This window comes from Danio rerio, chromosome 10, assembly GCF_052040795.2.
Source record: "Danio rerio strain M-AB ecotype USA chromosome 10, GRCz13ab, whole genome shotgun sequence".
Lineage (NCBI taxonomy): Eukaryota > Metazoa > Chordata > Actinopteri > Cypriniformes > Danionidae > Danio > Danio rerio.
This window is the reverse complement of record NC_141030.1, coordinates 9,218,150-9,235,180: the sequence shown is the minus strand read 5'-3', so window position 1 is coordinate 9,235,180 and position 17,031 is coordinate 9,218,150. Positions and strand designations below refer to the sequence as shown.

Sequence of the window (17,031 nt, the reverse complement as noted above, 5' to 3'; positions counted from 1 at the left end):
CTGGCCATCCGATCTCACAGTTTATCTTGATTGTATAGTTTTACTCCAATCTAAAAAGTTAAGAAGAATAGAGGCAATTTGCTGAAAAATGCACGTGAGAAACAATCCACAAACTGATGAATAAAGTAACTTACATAGTACATCCTCAGACTTCTCCATTCACAATATAAAGAGGCAGTCACACAGTCATAGAACAATAAGAGCCTTCAAACTATGCAGAAAGCAGACAGAACTGAAGGACACATGAAACGAGACAGACGAAGAATTAAGTCATGAACATCAGCGGAAACAGAAATTGGAGGTCAGACTATGGGGTTAAAGAGAGAATGTGTTTCCAGTCCAGTGCCTGCATTATAATCAGTAAGCCAGTATAGACACAATTAGAATAGACAGTTTGGGCAAGTATGCTACACCATTTCAACTATGATGATTTGGCTATAGTGTTGCTTAATAGTCACACTGCACTGTAAAAAATCCAACTTGAAAAAAAGTGAAAACTACTTGTTTTTTGTTGTTGTTAAAATAAAAATGTTCTTCGTTAAGTTAAAAACATTAGTTTTGTGAGCAAAACTTTGCATGTTCACCCAAAAAAAAAAAGCTTCTGCCAACTTGTTACTTTAAATTGAGTTAATCTCAAACCTTAGACAGCTGCAGAAAGACTTTTAATGCGAATTTTCATCTCACATTTACCTAGTTCACTCGACAAAAAGAAACGTTATGCGCATGTGGACTGTTAATTAGTATTTAACTGATAGGCATGTACAGTTGAAACCAGAAGTTTACAAACAATCTAAAAAAAAGGAACCATTTTTTGAAAAAATGTCTGAAGGTAAATCATAATAAATGTTTACTATTTTAGGTCTGATAGGATTACCTAAATGATTTACATTTGCTAAATGCCAGAATAATGAGAGTTTATAATGAATAATGAAAGTTTTTTTTATTACTTTTTAGACAGTAATTATCATTAATACATTAATATCTGACTTTTTTAAATGGTTATGTGCCTTTTTATACAGTGTACGTAAACTTCTGGTTTGAACTGTATATGGAAGTTTTTTCCTAACAAAATGAAAATTCAAAAGCCTAAAAAGATCCAATAATAAATCAAACTTTCAAAACAACTACCCAAATGATAAATCAAACAATCAAATAATAAGTCAAAATGCATTCTTAAATGAGAAATCAAATGTATTTGATATTTATATTTCATGAACAAATCCTGTAATAATTAAATGACTTAATAATTAAATGATTTCACACACACACAAATGGAAACTCATGATGGACTATATACAGTACAAGGACTATAAAGACATCTCATTCACACAGACTCTTTGCTGAGTCCTTTTCCCCCCGTGAAGCCTCATAAAGTGGTTTTCCCTGGTTGTCCTGCCATGTATTGATACTTGTTTATGGTTATTTTTGTTTTGCCTCCTTTCCTGTTTCTAATTCTGTGCCTAATAATGTTTACATGTTTAAATGTTACCATTTGTCTGTTTCATTTTTTTCTGCTTGTTTTTATTTCTTAGTACCATTTATTTTCTGTTCACTCAACGTCAGGCATTTCAGTTCTGCAGACAAAAATGTTCAGTTGGCACAACTTAAAAAGTTTTGTAGTTCACATCTCTAGAAAACTAATAATCTTATGTTAACCTAACTAAATGTTTTTTTTATTATTATTTTTTTATTTGACAAATAATTTTTGGTCAGTGCAGCTGATGTTTTTAAAAGTTGAGTGAACATGAAAAATCTAAAGGAAATAAGATTATGTATTTTTGTGGTAGTACTAGCTTAAATTTTTTTTTTTATACAGTGTGTGGATAGTTCACCCAAAACTGAAAATTCTGTCATTTACTCTCACTTTACTTACATTTACTCTCACTCATCCCAAACCTGTCCGAGTTACTTTCTTCTGTTGAACACAAAATTAGATATTTTGAGAAAGCTGGGAACCTGTAATGGAAGTCAAGGGAATTCAAAGTCCAGTATGAAGTTTTCTTGAAGTATTCTTAAGATTAGACATTAATTGGCTGCTCATGTTTGTTTAATTGGAGTTGAAGCTAAGCTTTTCAGGTCTCTGTCCCGTTTGTTCAAGAAGGTTGAAAATGAAAAAGAGATAGAGTATAGCTAAAAATGTTTATTAATTACCATCACAGTGGCCCAGTGGGTAACACGATTGCCTCACAGCAAGAAGGTTGCTGGTTCAACCCTTGACTGGGTCAGTTGGCATTTCTGTGTGGAGTTTGCATGTTGTCCCCGTGTTCGCATGGGTTTCCTCCGGGTGGTCCCGTTTGCCTCATAGTCCAAAGACAATGCGGTACAGGTGATTATAAGCTAAATTGGCCATAGTGGCGAGGCAGTGGTGCAGTAGGTAGTGCTGTTGCCTCACAGCAAGAAAGTCGCTGGGTCGCTGGTTTGAACCTCGGCTAAGTTGGTGTTTCTGTGTGGAGTTTGCATGTTCTCCCTGCCTTCGCGTGGGTTTCCTCCGGGTGCTCCGGTTTCCCCCACAGTCCAAAGACATGCGGTACAGGTGAATTGGGTAGGCTAAATTGTCCATAGTGTATGAGTGTGTGTGTGTGTGTGTGTGGTGTGTGTGTGAATGTGTGTGTGTGGATGTTTCCCAGAGATGGGTTGCGGCTGGTAGGGCATCCACTGCATAAAAACTTGCTGGATAAGTTGACGGTTCATTCCGCTGTGGCGACCCCGGATTAGTAAAGGGACTAAGCCCACAAGAAAATGAATTAATGAATTGGCTGTAGTGTATGTGTCTGTGTATGGATGTTTCCCAGTGATGGGTAGCAGATGGAAGGGCATACGCTGTGTAAAACATATGTCGGATAAGTTGGCGGTTCATTTCGCTGTGGCGACCCTAGATTGAGGGACTGATCGAAAAATTTTTGAATAAAAAAATAAGTTACCTACATTTTGAATAGTCTGTGGACAAGTAAATCAACATCAAACTTTCATTTTAGTCAAAGTTTTGTATATTAGTTTTCTACTTGTAAAGATTGGGTGGATGCTATGTACAGTAGGTGGATGTTACAGTTTACAGCTAAAAATATTACAGTATTTTTTACTCGATCTGATGGTGAGAAGGAGGAAGTAAGTTAAATGACACTTAAAGGGACAGTTCAGTAGTATTTTCATATTAGGCAAAACAAATACTATGAATGTTAAAGTTTAGAGGGTTTTAAGCTATCTTCAACATCTTCTTTAGCATTCAACAGAATTTTCTTATTTTTTCAAACTATCTATTTAATTGTGTACACTAAAATAAAATTAAAAGCAAGCAAAATGCTGTTACACTGTATGTGCAAATGCGTTGCACTGACATTAGTGCAAATATTGTTGTTTTTACTGCCACCCAGACTGACCACAACCTCAACACATCAGAAAATACAGATAACCACAAAAACTTTCTCAAGACAGAAACATATTGAACATTGAACACAAACAGGTCATTTTACTGCAACAAACTCAAATGAGTTGTATACAAAGCATTATGGAAACTTATGCAAAAAAACAAAAAATCTAACTCCCTATATGATTGGTTTGAAAATTAAACTGTATGAAAAGAGTTGTGTTTTAATGAACTAGTACTTTTTCTGTAAGACTAAACAATCCACTTCTACCATGATTTTGAACAGTAAAACACCTCAATCAACACTGCATTCATTTTAATAAACCTTGTAGCAAACATTAACATTTTATTCTTTCCAGACCTGACTAAAACGGTTAGTAGAGTTAATATGTATGTTATAATGTAAAGCAGGGGTGTCCAAACTCGGTCCTGGAGGGCTGGAGTCCAGCTAAGTTTAGCTTCAACACACCTGGAAGTTTCTAGTATATCTAGCAATTCCTTAATTAGCTGGTTCAGGTGTGTTTGATTAGGGTTGGAGCTAAACTCTCTTAAGGACACCAGCCCACCAGGACCGAGTTTGAACACCCCTGATATAAACGCTAATAAAACCAATGAACTAATACAAAACTGTTACACTGATCTCAAGTTTGTTTGGAAGTTATTACATCAACAACACTACAGTTCATCTGCATGTAAATTCAGTGTTGTCATTTAATGTAGCAATTTAGGGTTATATTATTAAACAAAATGCGTGTTTGTATTAGTACTTACACAGAACAGCGAGAAGTACCAGCAGAATCTTTATTTGTAAGTCCATGTTGCCATCCAGCATCAGCACGAGCAGTTCTCCAGTGTCTGAGCATCGAGTTACAGTGAGTGAATCTGCACTGGGCGGAGGAGGAAGAGCCGGGGGAGGACGGGCTGGTCGCTCTCACACCTCATACCCTCCCATGGAGGGTCAAAATAGATTCGATAGGTGAAACATGTTGAAAGAGAACTGTAAAAGTAGCATTCACAAAAATATGCGTTTAAATGTGTTGGCTGCATTTCCAGTTTGGCTAAATAGGCTAACATTGCTTTACAACTTTGAAGTTGTAGCGCAATATTATTAGAAAAGCTGAAAGAAATACGTATTCAGTTTTCACTATGGAAACTGATCAGTTTCCATAGTGAAAACTGCATGTACGTTTCTGTCAGCGTTTATATCCGACATAATATAACGTGATTAAATTAATTAACGTGAATAAAATCATCATATGGGGCGTCACGGTGGCGCAGTCGCCTCACATAAAGAAGGGCGCTGGTTCAAGCCTCGGCTGGGTCAGTTCCCAGATAGCAAAATACACTCGGGCCAGTTCCGGCTAGATTGTCGCCTGCCGGAGACTAACCCCTCGGCCCAACTTCGGCTGCCGGACTCGGGCCGGATGCCTGTGGACTCACTGCCCGATTCCGGCCCGAATCAAGCGGGCCAGATGCGGCGGCCGTAAGCGAGCCGACGCTGCGCATCCGCGCCGGAATCGGCGCGAGGGTAATGTGCGCTGCGGCCCGGAGCTGGCGCGACTCCGTATTTATACACCTTATAAAACCTTTTGGTGTTACATTGGTCCTTGATATATGGTATTACAACCATTTGAATTTATATAACAGCAAACACAGGCTATAATGTAAACACAAAGTGTAAGCACTGCGTTTAACCTTTGAATAAAGTGCAAACTGCATACATATTCTGTAACGAAAATAATTGGCATTTCTGTGTGGAGTTTGCATGTTTTCCCCGCGTTCGGGTGGGTTTCTTCCGCTTGTTCCGGTTTCCCCCATGTTCAAAAGACATTCAGGTGAATTGGGTAAAATTGTCCGTAGTGTGTGAGAATGAGTGTGTGTGCATGTTTTGCGATGAGTTGCAGCTGGAAGGGCATCCGCTGCGTAAACATATGCTGGAAAAGTTGGCGGTTCATTCAGCTGTGGCGACCCCAGATTAATAAAGAGACTAAGCCGAAAACGAATGAATGAATGAAAACCCTCATATCTATGGCAATCTATGGCATATCTATGCACTTTTGAGTTGACTGTTTGTTCTGTTCCTTCAGATTATTTTTATACAGAGCACTTGAATGCTTGTATCTTATTGGCTGGTGAACATTCAAAGGTGCACAATTATTTTTTAGGAAACCGCAGTATTAGCTAGCCTAGGCTAGCACTAATAAACTAGCATACACACATGCTAAATATCTTGAAATACAACATCTGGAAATGTGAAAACCATAATATAAATAGAATAATTGACTTTAGTTTGTTGAATTATTAGAAAATACATTGGGTGAGCATTATTTTTTTGGTTTGCATAATTGTTTAAATTACTTTTCTTAATTATTGGTTATATTCCATTCAAAAACATTTAACACATCTATAGTATTGCATGGTTTTGAAGGGTTATTCATGGTCTGCCAAAAGACGTCTGTTAATTTGAACAAGTTTCCTTTTACAGTAGCCTAATATTAGATAACTGTGAGGAGAATAATTTTGTCTCATCGCCTCACTGTACCCACTTTTAGTGCATTTTTTCAGTTTAGCAGAAGATACTTCAATAATTTGCACAGGGGAAAAGGAATTGCACAAATATTTCCTCAGTTTTCCAACTGTAATGTTTTTAAAAGCTGTTTGTTAAAGCATTAAAAAAAAGTAAGATATTAAATGACAATATATTCACTATATACTGAACATTTGATAAACAACAACCCTATAAAGCTATAAAATTCCCTTAAAGCCTATCAATCTCTTTAAGATATGCTTAGAATTTCACAATTACCACAAAGAGTGGAAAAAAAAAACTGGCCAACAAAATCTTGTTTAAAAAAACATCATTTAATCTGCCCTCAGGACTTCAATCACAACAGTAAAAGTCATTCATAATAATTATTTCACATTGAGGCGTTAAAACCAGTGTGTGTCATCATACTGCAAGTTTGTGCAGTGAGTGAGCTACAGGCGTACAATCTGCATCTAATACACAGGGGCATTAGATTTATTAAAAAATTATCATTTCTTTATTTTATTCTTTAGTGGAGAACCATATGCATACTAAAGCAAGTCTCAACGCGATGAGAAAGCAGGAACTGACAGAGACAAACTGCACCCTACTCCTCTGTCTCTCATGCATGTAGAAACTCATTCTCATACTTTTGAGAACGGCACACGACTGAGGCCAGAGCGAGCAAGTCCACTGCAGTAAACAAAATACAGTAATATCATCAAGACCTTCAGGAATCGAATGGCGGCAAACTGAATATCAGTCATTTATCTGTACATTTCGAGGTGACTCCATTTTCAAAGTGTGGCTTGTTCATGCTGGATTCTCACATAGACCCTCTTGTTCAGCCTGCTCCTGTTCATCCCCCTGCTGCGGCAATGCTTTTCTCTTGAAGAAGCCAACCTGGTGGAACATCAGTGTCATAGTTTGTTTTTCTTTGCTTTGCTTTGTTCAGGATTGATAGTTATTAGTTTTTACAAATTTAAGTGTATTAAACATAAAACAGTTAAGTTGTCCCCCAAAAATCCCAATATTTTTTTAGTTTCAACTAATTTTAAATAAGTATTTTGAACAAACAGCAAACGCCATTTTTGAGTGTATTAGTAAGATGGTAGTGATTTGTTTAGGATTAAATGCCAATGGTGAAAGTAAGATTTTGTTTTTAGAAAACATTTCTTTGAGCAAGTTGTAGTCTGGTATTGATTACAAACTATGTGATCGTATCATAATCTAGATTACCTATTTTAGGTTATTTACAGTATTCAAATTTATGTCCCAGATAGCAATTAGCATTCATACTTTTTCGGATTATTGTTATTAATATTTCATGTGTTTTAAATTTTTTATTATTACATTTTGTTTGCATTATTACATTTTGTTGTATTTCATGTCTGTAAATTGTTTTGAGATACTACTTTTAAAGGTGCTATATAAAAAATAAAGTTTATTATTATTAATATTATTATTTGTATTATATACATATATATGTCAAGTGGAATGATGTGACAGTAGATTTTTTTGAAATTGTAAATAATTTTAAATTTATAAAAAAAAAACTGTATTCTGATTCTAAGCATTTTAAAGTGTAGCACAATCTTAGAGTCTGATTATGTAATCCACATTAAACATTGTGAATTTAACTTGTTTAAAAAAAAAAAAAAAATATATATATATATATATATATATATATATATATATATATATATATATATATATATATACACACACACACAAACACACACACACATATATATATATATATATATATATATATATATATATATATATATATATACATACACATATACATATATATATATATATATATACATATACATATACATATATATATATATATATATATATACATATACATATATATATATATATATATATATATATATATATATATATACATATACATATATATATATATATATATATATATATATATATATATACATATACATATACATATATATATATATATATATATATATATATATATATATATATATATATATATATATATATATATAGTTCAAATAAAACACTATTTTAAATAAATGATTATAAATAAAAACAGTGTGAATGAGTGTGTATGGATGTTTCCCAGAGATGGGTTGCAGGTGGAAGGGCATCCACTGCGCAAAAACATATGCTGGATAAGTTGGTGGTTCATTCTGCTGTGGCGACCCCAGACTAATAAAGGGACTAAGCCGAAAAGAAAATGACTGAATTAATAAAAACGTGTATTTCTGCAACCATGCAAATCACTGTGGCCTCAGAGCTTGCAGAAGACACTTAAAATAACATTGTTACACAATAAGGAATTTAACTGATTGCATGTCTTCTTGGCTTATAAAAAATATCTTCCTCATGTAAACACTTTATACACATCTTGGCGTTTATCTCCTTTTAATGTCATACAAAAATGATAATAAAATACATAAATAAAAGCAGGCAGTAGCTGGTGTTAATGTAATTCATGTAAAAAAAAAAACAGCACAAACCTTCCAGAGAATCACTGTAACAAGAGCGAATAGGAGCAGGCCGCCGAGAACACTTCCTATGATGATGCCTATAGGAATATCTCCAATCGCTCTTTCTTTAATGACTTTGATTTTGATCTGCAACAGAGACAGAAATGATTAGATATCTGTTGATCATACAGCAATGGTATTAGTACAAGGGTTTTAATGATGCGGATCTCCAAATGACAACAGATATGATAATATGATACAAACACACAAACTGATTTTTGAATGACAAAATATGTATATAATACGTCAGTTTTTAAAGATGCTTAAAAATATATATTACGATAATTTTTGTTTCCTAAATATTACACTATAATTTATTTCGGTGATGTCACATTCATAAATCATTCCCATAACTGGCTTCTCAGTTACTAGTGCAGATTAATAATACATCATGATCATGTTTAAAAAATGTTACAATTGATATTTATAAACAAGGGCATATGGGACAACACGGTGGCTCAGTGGTTAGGACTGTGGCCTCTCAGCAAGAAGGTGGCTAGTTCGAGTCCCGACTGGGTCAGTTAGCATCTCTGTGTAGAGTTTGCATGTTCTCCCTGTGTTCGTGTGGGTTTTCTCTGGGTGCTCCGGTTTCCCCCACAGTCCAAAGACATGTGGTACAGGTGACTTGAATAAACTAAATTGCCCATTGTGTATGTGTGTGAAAAATATGTGTGAAAGAGTGTGTACGGATGTTTCCCAGTACTGGGTTGTAGGGGGTTGGCAGTCTGGATACAGCAAAAATACAGTGAGGCATTAATATTGGTTAATGTAACTTTTAAAATTATTTTTATTTATTTATTCTGTGGCATCACATGATCTTTCAGAAATCATTCTGATATGCTGCCTGAGAAATTATTATTAATTTTTACTTGTGCTTAATTATTAATTCATTTCTTTTTATTTAATGTTTCTTTTTAATGCCAGCATCTTGGTTTCCACAAAAATATTAAGCAGCAAAAACACTAACTAATTTTATTAGCATAAATAAAAAATAATGATAAATCTTTTTGAGCTTTTTGAGAAACTATATGACTGTTAAACGTCACTTTTAATTTTAAATAATACCAGAAAATACAAATAGTTTATTTATTCATAAAGCAGTCGAATAGAGTCCCAAGAATACAAAATGACTAATCTCATTATTATTATTGTTATTATTAATATTTAATGGAAAACTATTTGACAATGAATTTTAGTCAACTGAATTAAGATTAACAATATTTCAAGAGTATAAGGGCAAACATCTGTCTCTTTAAAACAGAAAAAACCTGTTAAAAAATTGCTGACTAACACAAAATGCTGGACCTAGAACTATGCTGGTCAACTAACAAATTGCAGCTTTAACCAGCCTTGACAAGCAGAAAAGTGACTCTAAGCTATAAGCTGGTCTGATCTTATCTTGAACAAAACTAAAAGAGAGGGTCAGGAACTGACCTGCTGTTGTTTGTGAGAAACCACAATGAGATCAGGCTGAGATGTTTCTACTTCTGCGCTTCCAGTCAGTAAAACTGTCTGAAAATCCGCCTGGAAGGAGATAAACATGAAGAATCTTATCAAATAACAGGAATGGAGAACAGAGATCAAACTGCTGAAGAGGCACTTACATAAGCAAATGTGCCATTCCAGATTCTGGCAGTGATGTTTATAAAGTAGCTGCTCTTCATCTCTAGATCTTTGAGGAGACAAATCATCTGTTCACATTTAGATGACTTACAGTTCTGGGGGAGAGAAAAAACATTCTTAAACTTGCTTTCAGTAGTTTGGCATCAGATTTTCTATAACTTCTTGTCCAAAATGATTTTAGAAAGTGGTTTAGATATGAAGATTTTTATTTTTTGATGCAAAACAGAAATACAAAAGTTCTCAGAAAGTATTTTTTTTTCCATATTTTGCTATGTTGCGGCCTATCAAAATTTCAAAAATAACTTTTAAATACATTGTTTTTCTAAATTCAAAACAATACTCCATGATAAAAATGTGACAGAAGTTTGTTTGAAATATGTAAGTATTTACATTTGAAGTTTTAAATGTTAAATAAAAAAAACAAAAAACAATTCTGTCTCTATTTACTCACACCCAAGTGGTCCCAAACATTTATGGGTTTTTTTTTCTGTTGAACACAAACGAAGATATTTTGAAGAATGTTGAAAACCTTTGACATCCATTGCAGGAAAAAACAAATACAATGGAAGTCGATGTTTAACATTTTTCCTAAATTTTGTTATGTTTGGAATGGCATGACAGTGATTAATTAATAACAGAATTGTCCTTTTGGGTGAACTAACCCTTTAAGTCTCTTCTGCTCACAATATGCTGCACACCGCCCGTAAAACCCCTATGTTTGTCTTATTCATCCAGAATTTGTTTAATAACACATTAAACTCTATATATCATATATATCAACTATATATCATAGGCCACAACAGCATACTCTTACCAAACCTTTGAAAGATATAAGTGCTGCCGGTGCAAGAACACACATATTATATTTGTCATGATCAACAGCGATTCACATTCACATGAACTACAAATCTACTGGAAAATAGACTACAAGAACCAGTCATGCTCAACACACATAACCGGTAGCAGATCCTGACTAATTGCATACACACAGCTGATGCTGCTCAAGTACTGATTACATAGACATATATTATACAGCTCACTTTGAGACACTCATTGCTGAGTCTAGTTATCTGTTCGAGTGACATTACGACGTGTTTCCTTGGTCTGCCTTTGCTGTGTTTTTGAACATTTGCTTTGTTTTGTTTGTTTAATCCTGTTTGCTGCTTGCCTTGTGATCATCTGCCTGTTATTTTGTCTTCGACTCTGGATTGCCCTCATACATTTGTTTGCCCCTGTATTGACCACTGCTTGCCTGACCATTCTAATAAACCTGCATGTGGATCCACACCTCTTTTGTCAGTGTCACTCCAATGGTTACAATATTATAGACCATTGAGGGATGTAAACAATAACAATGGTGTAACGTATTTCCTGTTTCATATTTTTAATTTCCATAACTTCCAAGAATCCAAGAAGATCTACCTATTGATGAATAATGTTATTACAGCTGTTTAAACATCAATTTATAATTGAATTGCCTGTTGTTATCGTTAGGAAATAGTTTAACAACAAGCAAGAAATATTCATGGGTCAATAACACCACCACATTGAAATGTTCTATATCAGGGGTTCCCAAACTTATTAGCTTGCGACCCCCAAAATAACAATGCTATTGACTCGCGACTCCCAATATCCTCTGAGGTGGTTATATATACAGAAACCTTGCATACAATAGCGCACACACACCAATAGACCCAAGTTTATTCTTAGTTTATTTTTTTTATGTATATCAGAGCTGTAAATGTGCCAGAAAGTTTAACCTGATGTTATAAAATCAATCTGCTGCATCTGACGCCATTGGTGTGTCTTTAAAATTATGTAATTACCCCAGGGGTCGCAATCCAATAGAACTAGTAACTATAGGTTACTGTAGTAACTATATAGTATATATTAACTATAAACAACAACTTTTCTCTTCAGTAGTTTATTGATAAAATATGGTAATTCTCATCGTTTAATATAAATAAATAGATTTTTGGAAACCACCAGGCGACCCCCCTTTATTGTCTCGCAACCCCTTGGGGGGTCCCGACCCCCACTTTGAGAACCACTGTTCTATATAACACACAGACTGACCAGTTCTGTGGTTCCTCTGAAGCTCTGTTTAGTGAAACTGGCCGTGTATGTTTTCTCTCTGATCTTCAGAGGGTCAATCAGTTGACTGTCGTCACATCGCACATTTGCAGCCTGCACATCAGAAACACAGGTTAAATCATGTGCTGGTTCAGTTTGATGATGAAAGTGTACAGTAATTATAGAAGCTAGAGCAATGTATTTACAGGTGATGTTTTGACTGAAGTCAAGTATAGTAAATGATCTCCATTTTTGGTTTTGGTGGGCAGTGAGATGCGCAGATGAGCCTGATTTACTGGGAAGGTTCCAGTAGAAACCTGCAAAAAGACACCAATTCAAATTGCTGTCTCATAACTTACACACTGTAGCAAACACTAGAGGGAACTTCAGACATGTTCATGTATAGTAATAATAAATATACATTTTTGGACTCACTCTTAACGTTATGTTAAACTCTCGGCCGATGTCATCAAAATTTGATACTTTATGTTGGACTTGATCCTCTTCTCCAATCATGCAAAAATCCAAGTTTATGTCTCTTGAAAAATAAACAAACAAATAACTGGGACTAAAGTTTTCATACACAGGATTTTCTTTATAATTGATTTCTGAAATACAGCCTTTGCTAAGGTGTTTTCTATACATTACTATGTGATTGCTAAGGTTTTACTGGGTGGTTTCTTGTTGGCAAAAAAAAAGCCAAACATACCAATAAAACAAACAAACAAATCATTCAGAATTCAAAATTTTGGTGTGTATTAACAATCGAATGAGGCAAAGAGAAAGTACAGAAATATATTTAATACCTGTATTGAGAATGAGGTCGCATGCATTGCTCAGGTGGTATTTTTTCTCCGACTTCAGCAAAGTCTAAAATTCTCGACCGTTCTGTGGGTCTAGTCTATGAACTCTGATCTTTGTATCTTATTTTCTTTTAAATTCAAGTCAGGTGATTGTAATCTAGCAGCTTTATTTTTCTTTCTGAAAGAAGTTGAGAGTTTCCTTGGCTGCGTTTAGGGTCATTGGGCTCTATTTTGAAGATCCATGCGCAAAGTGCAAAGCGCAGGGCGCAAACGCATTAAGGGCATGTCGGAATCCACGTTTGCTAATTTAAGGATGAAAAAATCCACTTTGCGCCATGGCTCATGGTCTAAAAAAGTTGAGCTTATTTTCTTAAAGAACTACAGGTGCGTTTTCAGAATAAAACCAATCAGAGTCTCATCTCCAATTCCCTTTAAGAGTCAGTTGCGTCGCGCCATAGTGCATTTGTATTTACATGACAGACTTCGTAAGTGATTAAAAACTGAGCATTTCACTAGCAAGAAAACAGTTAAACAGTGCATCTACAGCGCGAGAATAAAAGGTAATCCTCCTCATTATATACTTTCGCTTTCACTCTTGTGGATAAGGAAACGTGTTGTATGCACAGACATCCATTAGCCTATAAATAATTACAGTATTTTGGTTTGTTAATCGCAAAGATTTGTTTCAACACTATTTCTAAATTCAGTTCTAATTTCCAGCAAACAAATAAATGAACAATAATAATGAAGTGTGGTCAAAAAACGGAGTTATATCCTAATACACATGCTGTCCCCCATATGGTCTAAAAGCTGGCAGGTGGGCAAATCTAAGCTTGTTTTTAATAAAACAAATATAAATATGCATATAATAAATAATACTGCTAATAATAATAACATTATACAAAAGCAAATTGTTATGAATAAACTGAAAAAGCCTTCCGAGATGAAGAAGTCATGAAAGTATGGTTTTTTTTTATTTATGTAGACTAAAGAAAATAAATTGTTTTGTAATATTTTAATCCTTTATATTTTTATCCTATATATATCCTTATTATATCATATATATATATATATATATATATATATATATATATATATATATATATATATATATATATATATCCTTAATATTCTCATTCTTTTTCATATGTAAAGATATTTGCGTATTGCTGTAGCCTACATCCTGTCTGTATTAAGCAATGTGAAAGCGAGATGCATAACTAACGCACTCTGCGCTGGAAAATAGACCGGCTTTGTTCTGGTCTATTAAAAATCTATTAAAGTTTCTCAAAATAGCAACGCGCCAGCAATGTACCTCTACACACCTCCTTTTTTAGACCAGAACGCCTGTAGGTGCACATATGAGCGCAAATGCATTTGCTATTTTAACAGAGTGGCGCAAAACGTCAAAACGACTCTTGCGACAAGCTAAAACTAGCGAACAACAATTGCGTCGCGCCTTGTGCCGCATTGCGCCGTGTGTATGATAGGGCCCAATGTCTTGCTGAAATCTCCACACTGGTTTCATCTTCATTATCTGGTAATGTCGATGTTGGGATTGAAGTAGGTAATATTTATTTACCTTGACGTGGGCCAGGGCTGCTAAATAACTGCTGAGAGATTTCAGCTGCTGTCTGGGCTTTCCATGCCTTTTACACCTCCCTTTCTACATGTGTTCAATGATTTATTCTTTGCCATTTCATTTGATCACACATAGCATAATTGCTAAATTGAGTTTCTTAATATGTATGAGTTACTTTAGTGGTTATTGATACCTGGTGGAAATTGTAAGTCAACAACTTTTATGAACATGTTTTTTTTTTTTTTTTTAAATGTTCAACACTTTTTATATTAGGATTTAGATAGATGCCATTTATTTGTTTAAAAATACAGTACAACAACAACATTGTGAAATATGACTACAATTTAAAATAACTTTTCAATTGAATATATTTTATTATTATGTACATTATCTAATATGCTTAAACATTAGTTATCTAATATTAGTTTGACCTCTGACCTGGTGAGGATGATTTCGGCATCATACTGGACTGGAATGGAGAGGGAGACCTTGTTATCAGAAGTCACTTCCTCTTCGCTGTCACTGGAAAACATCAGGCTGGGTTATACACAAGCCAAGCAAACTGTAATTGAAATGTACTAAAACAGCATTTTTACCTTTGTGCTTCAAAGTTCACAACCGCGTTTTTCTGTAGCTGATTCAGATTGAAGTCAAAGTTGATCTCGAATGTTACCTGATGAGACAAGAAATTATTCAAGATAACAAAAAGCTTTCTCACACACATAACACACATTTTTTCTCATACCGTCTGGCCGGGTAGCAGGGTTGGATATGCAACTTGGCAGTCGAGTGAACCTGTCTTTGAAGCGCATTTCACCTCAATGTTGTTTGCCTGCAAGCATATACAGAAAAACTCAAAAATATAGTTTCTAATACACAAACTAAAGCAAAATTTTGAAAATGGAAAATGGTCTCCATACAGGTGGTGTAAAAGAGGCGTAGAACAGGTTACTGGAGAAGTTCGCTGACACTCTTGTATTGTACGCATTTTCCTTTGTGTTGGTTACTGTTACCATGATGGGGAGTCTTCTTCTGTCAGGGCCGACTAGAAGTGAAGACGAGCTGCAAAACACAACAAAAGCAAAAACTTTCTGAATAAGTCAGGATTCTGGTTATTTACTGTAATAGTAGTATTGGCTATTTTAGTTAACTCTTAAAGACAACCCAGGCTCATTCTGAAAATGTACAGCTATATACATTTCTGGAGAGCGCCAAATACGTCAATGGAGGTACGTTTTTTTTTGCAGTATATATTTTCGTGAATGCACAAGAGGCCGGTGTGTATGCATTTTCAGATCTCAAATTTCTCTCGCAAGTGCCATTCTCGCCTGCTGTTCTCGCATAAAGCCGCTGTCGATTGACTTTCCACTGACTGAATGACTGACCCACTCTCCTCCTTCCCTAAACCCAACCAGTGTTTTCAAAAGCATCGATTGACCCAAACACCCACTTCCCTAAACCCAACCAACAGATTTAAATAATAAAGCAATCCAGAGAAAGAAAACGCCTCACCCGATTCTTTCCACATTCTCACCCTGTTATTTACTTGTTTATTTAATTTTTTTGGCTTCTCTTTTTGTCTTACCTGCTTTCTGGAACTGTTCTTCACCAGACTCGAACCCTGTCATCATAGTCAACTATTTTCCATATGGAGGTAAGCGGTCAGCTGGTGAGTGTGAAAAGGAACGGCATCATACCACCCTGTAGCGTTCGTTTTAAAGACAAAATGCAGCCATACGTACGCCATACAATAGTTTCCGACTATATAATATGCGATCTCCAGAAATGTAGATAGGACTAAGTTTTCAGAAGAGCCTATTTTGCTGAAAGTGACATTAAAACTCTGTATCATAAACCAGTCTGACAGCATGAACCAAATGTTGTTGCAGAATTTTGAATTTTTGAAGCATTTTTCACCACAAGTACGATGATGTATTTCTAACTATAATGAAATATCGAGAAGGGGGCGGGGCTTGGAGAAGCATGGCTAAGCATTTTTCACCACAAGCAGTCAAATCATAGAAAGATTGCCATTACAGAGTAGGAGTAAATGGTTAGCTTTTAATTAAAGATAACCAAATCCAAATCTATTTTTTTAGTGGATTACATTGGACAGATTAAATGTTCACCTTAAAATTATTAATGTGTGCTAGCAAAATAAACAACCAGTATGTTTACATGGACACCAATAATCCAATTTTAATATGATTAAGACAATACTCTGATTAAAGGGCACCTAGTTTACCCCTTTTTTCAGATTTTATATAAGTCTTTTGCATCTCTAGAATGTGTATATAAAGTTTCAGCTCAAAACACCCATCAGATTTTTCATTACACCTTTTACAAAATGCTGTTTTATATTGATTTCCAGCAGGGGGTGGTTTTGTCGTACTGTGCCTTTAAGACGAGTCTTTCCTGCCTACTGTTTCTACGTGCCTTCCCGCATGCTTTAATCTCCTCCCTCGGCTGCATCAGACAACAGACAGACTTAAAGGAAGAAGGTCTCACGAAGCGTT

At 35.0% G+C, this 17,031-nt stretch overlaps 3 protein-coding genes across 5 annotated transcripts in view; 1 reads left to right on the top strand and 2 right to left on the bottom strand.

The window, feature by feature from the left end:
- itga2.2 (integrin, alpha 2 (CD49B, alpha 2 subunit of VLA-2 receptor), tandem duplicate 2) overlaps window positions 1-4,221 on the bottom strand; it is a 54,101-nt gene extending 49,880 nt beyond the window's left edge. Inside the window, exon 1 of the mRNA XM_087270090.1 lies at window positions 4,136-4,221. Within this exon, the coding sequence (XP_087126216.1) occupies window positions 4,136-4,196 (61 nt within the window). The 5' untranslated portion in view covers window positions 4,197-4,221. The remainder of the gene's footprint in view (window positions 1-4,135) is intronic.
- Window positions 1-17,031, top strand: part of tctn1 (tectonic family member 1) — an 845,382-nt gene that overhangs the window by 343,144 nt on the left and 485,207 nt on the right. The gene's annotated exons all lie outside the window — the stretch shown is intronic.
- LOC100333484 (integrin alpha-2) overlaps window positions 6,206-17,031 on the bottom strand; it is a 33,621-nt gene continuing 22,795 nt past the window's right edge. For all 3 annotated transcript variants that reach the window (XM_087270093.1, XM_087270095.1, XM_087270094.1), the window contains 11 exons: window positions 15,436-15,577; window positions 15,261-15,347; window positions 15,112-15,188; window positions 14,954-15,037; window positions 12,566-12,668; window positions 12,337-12,447; window positions 12,134-12,244; window positions 10,039-10,152; window positions 9,869-9,958; window positions 8,405-8,521; window positions 6,206-6,794 (listed from right to left, as the gene is read on the bottom strand). In XM_087270093.1, the coding sequence (XP_087126219.1) occupies window positions 6,705-6,794; window positions 8,405-8,521; window positions 9,869-9,958; window positions 10,039-10,152; window positions 12,134-12,244; window positions 12,337-12,447; window positions 12,566-12,668; window positions 14,954-15,037; window positions 15,112-15,188; window positions 15,261-15,347; window positions 15,436-15,577 (1,126 nt within the window). In that variant the 3' untranslated portion in view covers window positions 6,206-6,704. The remainder of the gene's footprint in view (window positions 6,795-8,404; window positions 8,522-9,868; window positions 9,959-10,038; window positions 10,153-12,133; window positions 12,245-12,336; window positions 12,448-12,565; window positions 12,669-14,953; window positions 15,038-15,111; window positions 15,189-15,260; window positions 15,348-15,435; window positions 15,578-17,031) is intronic.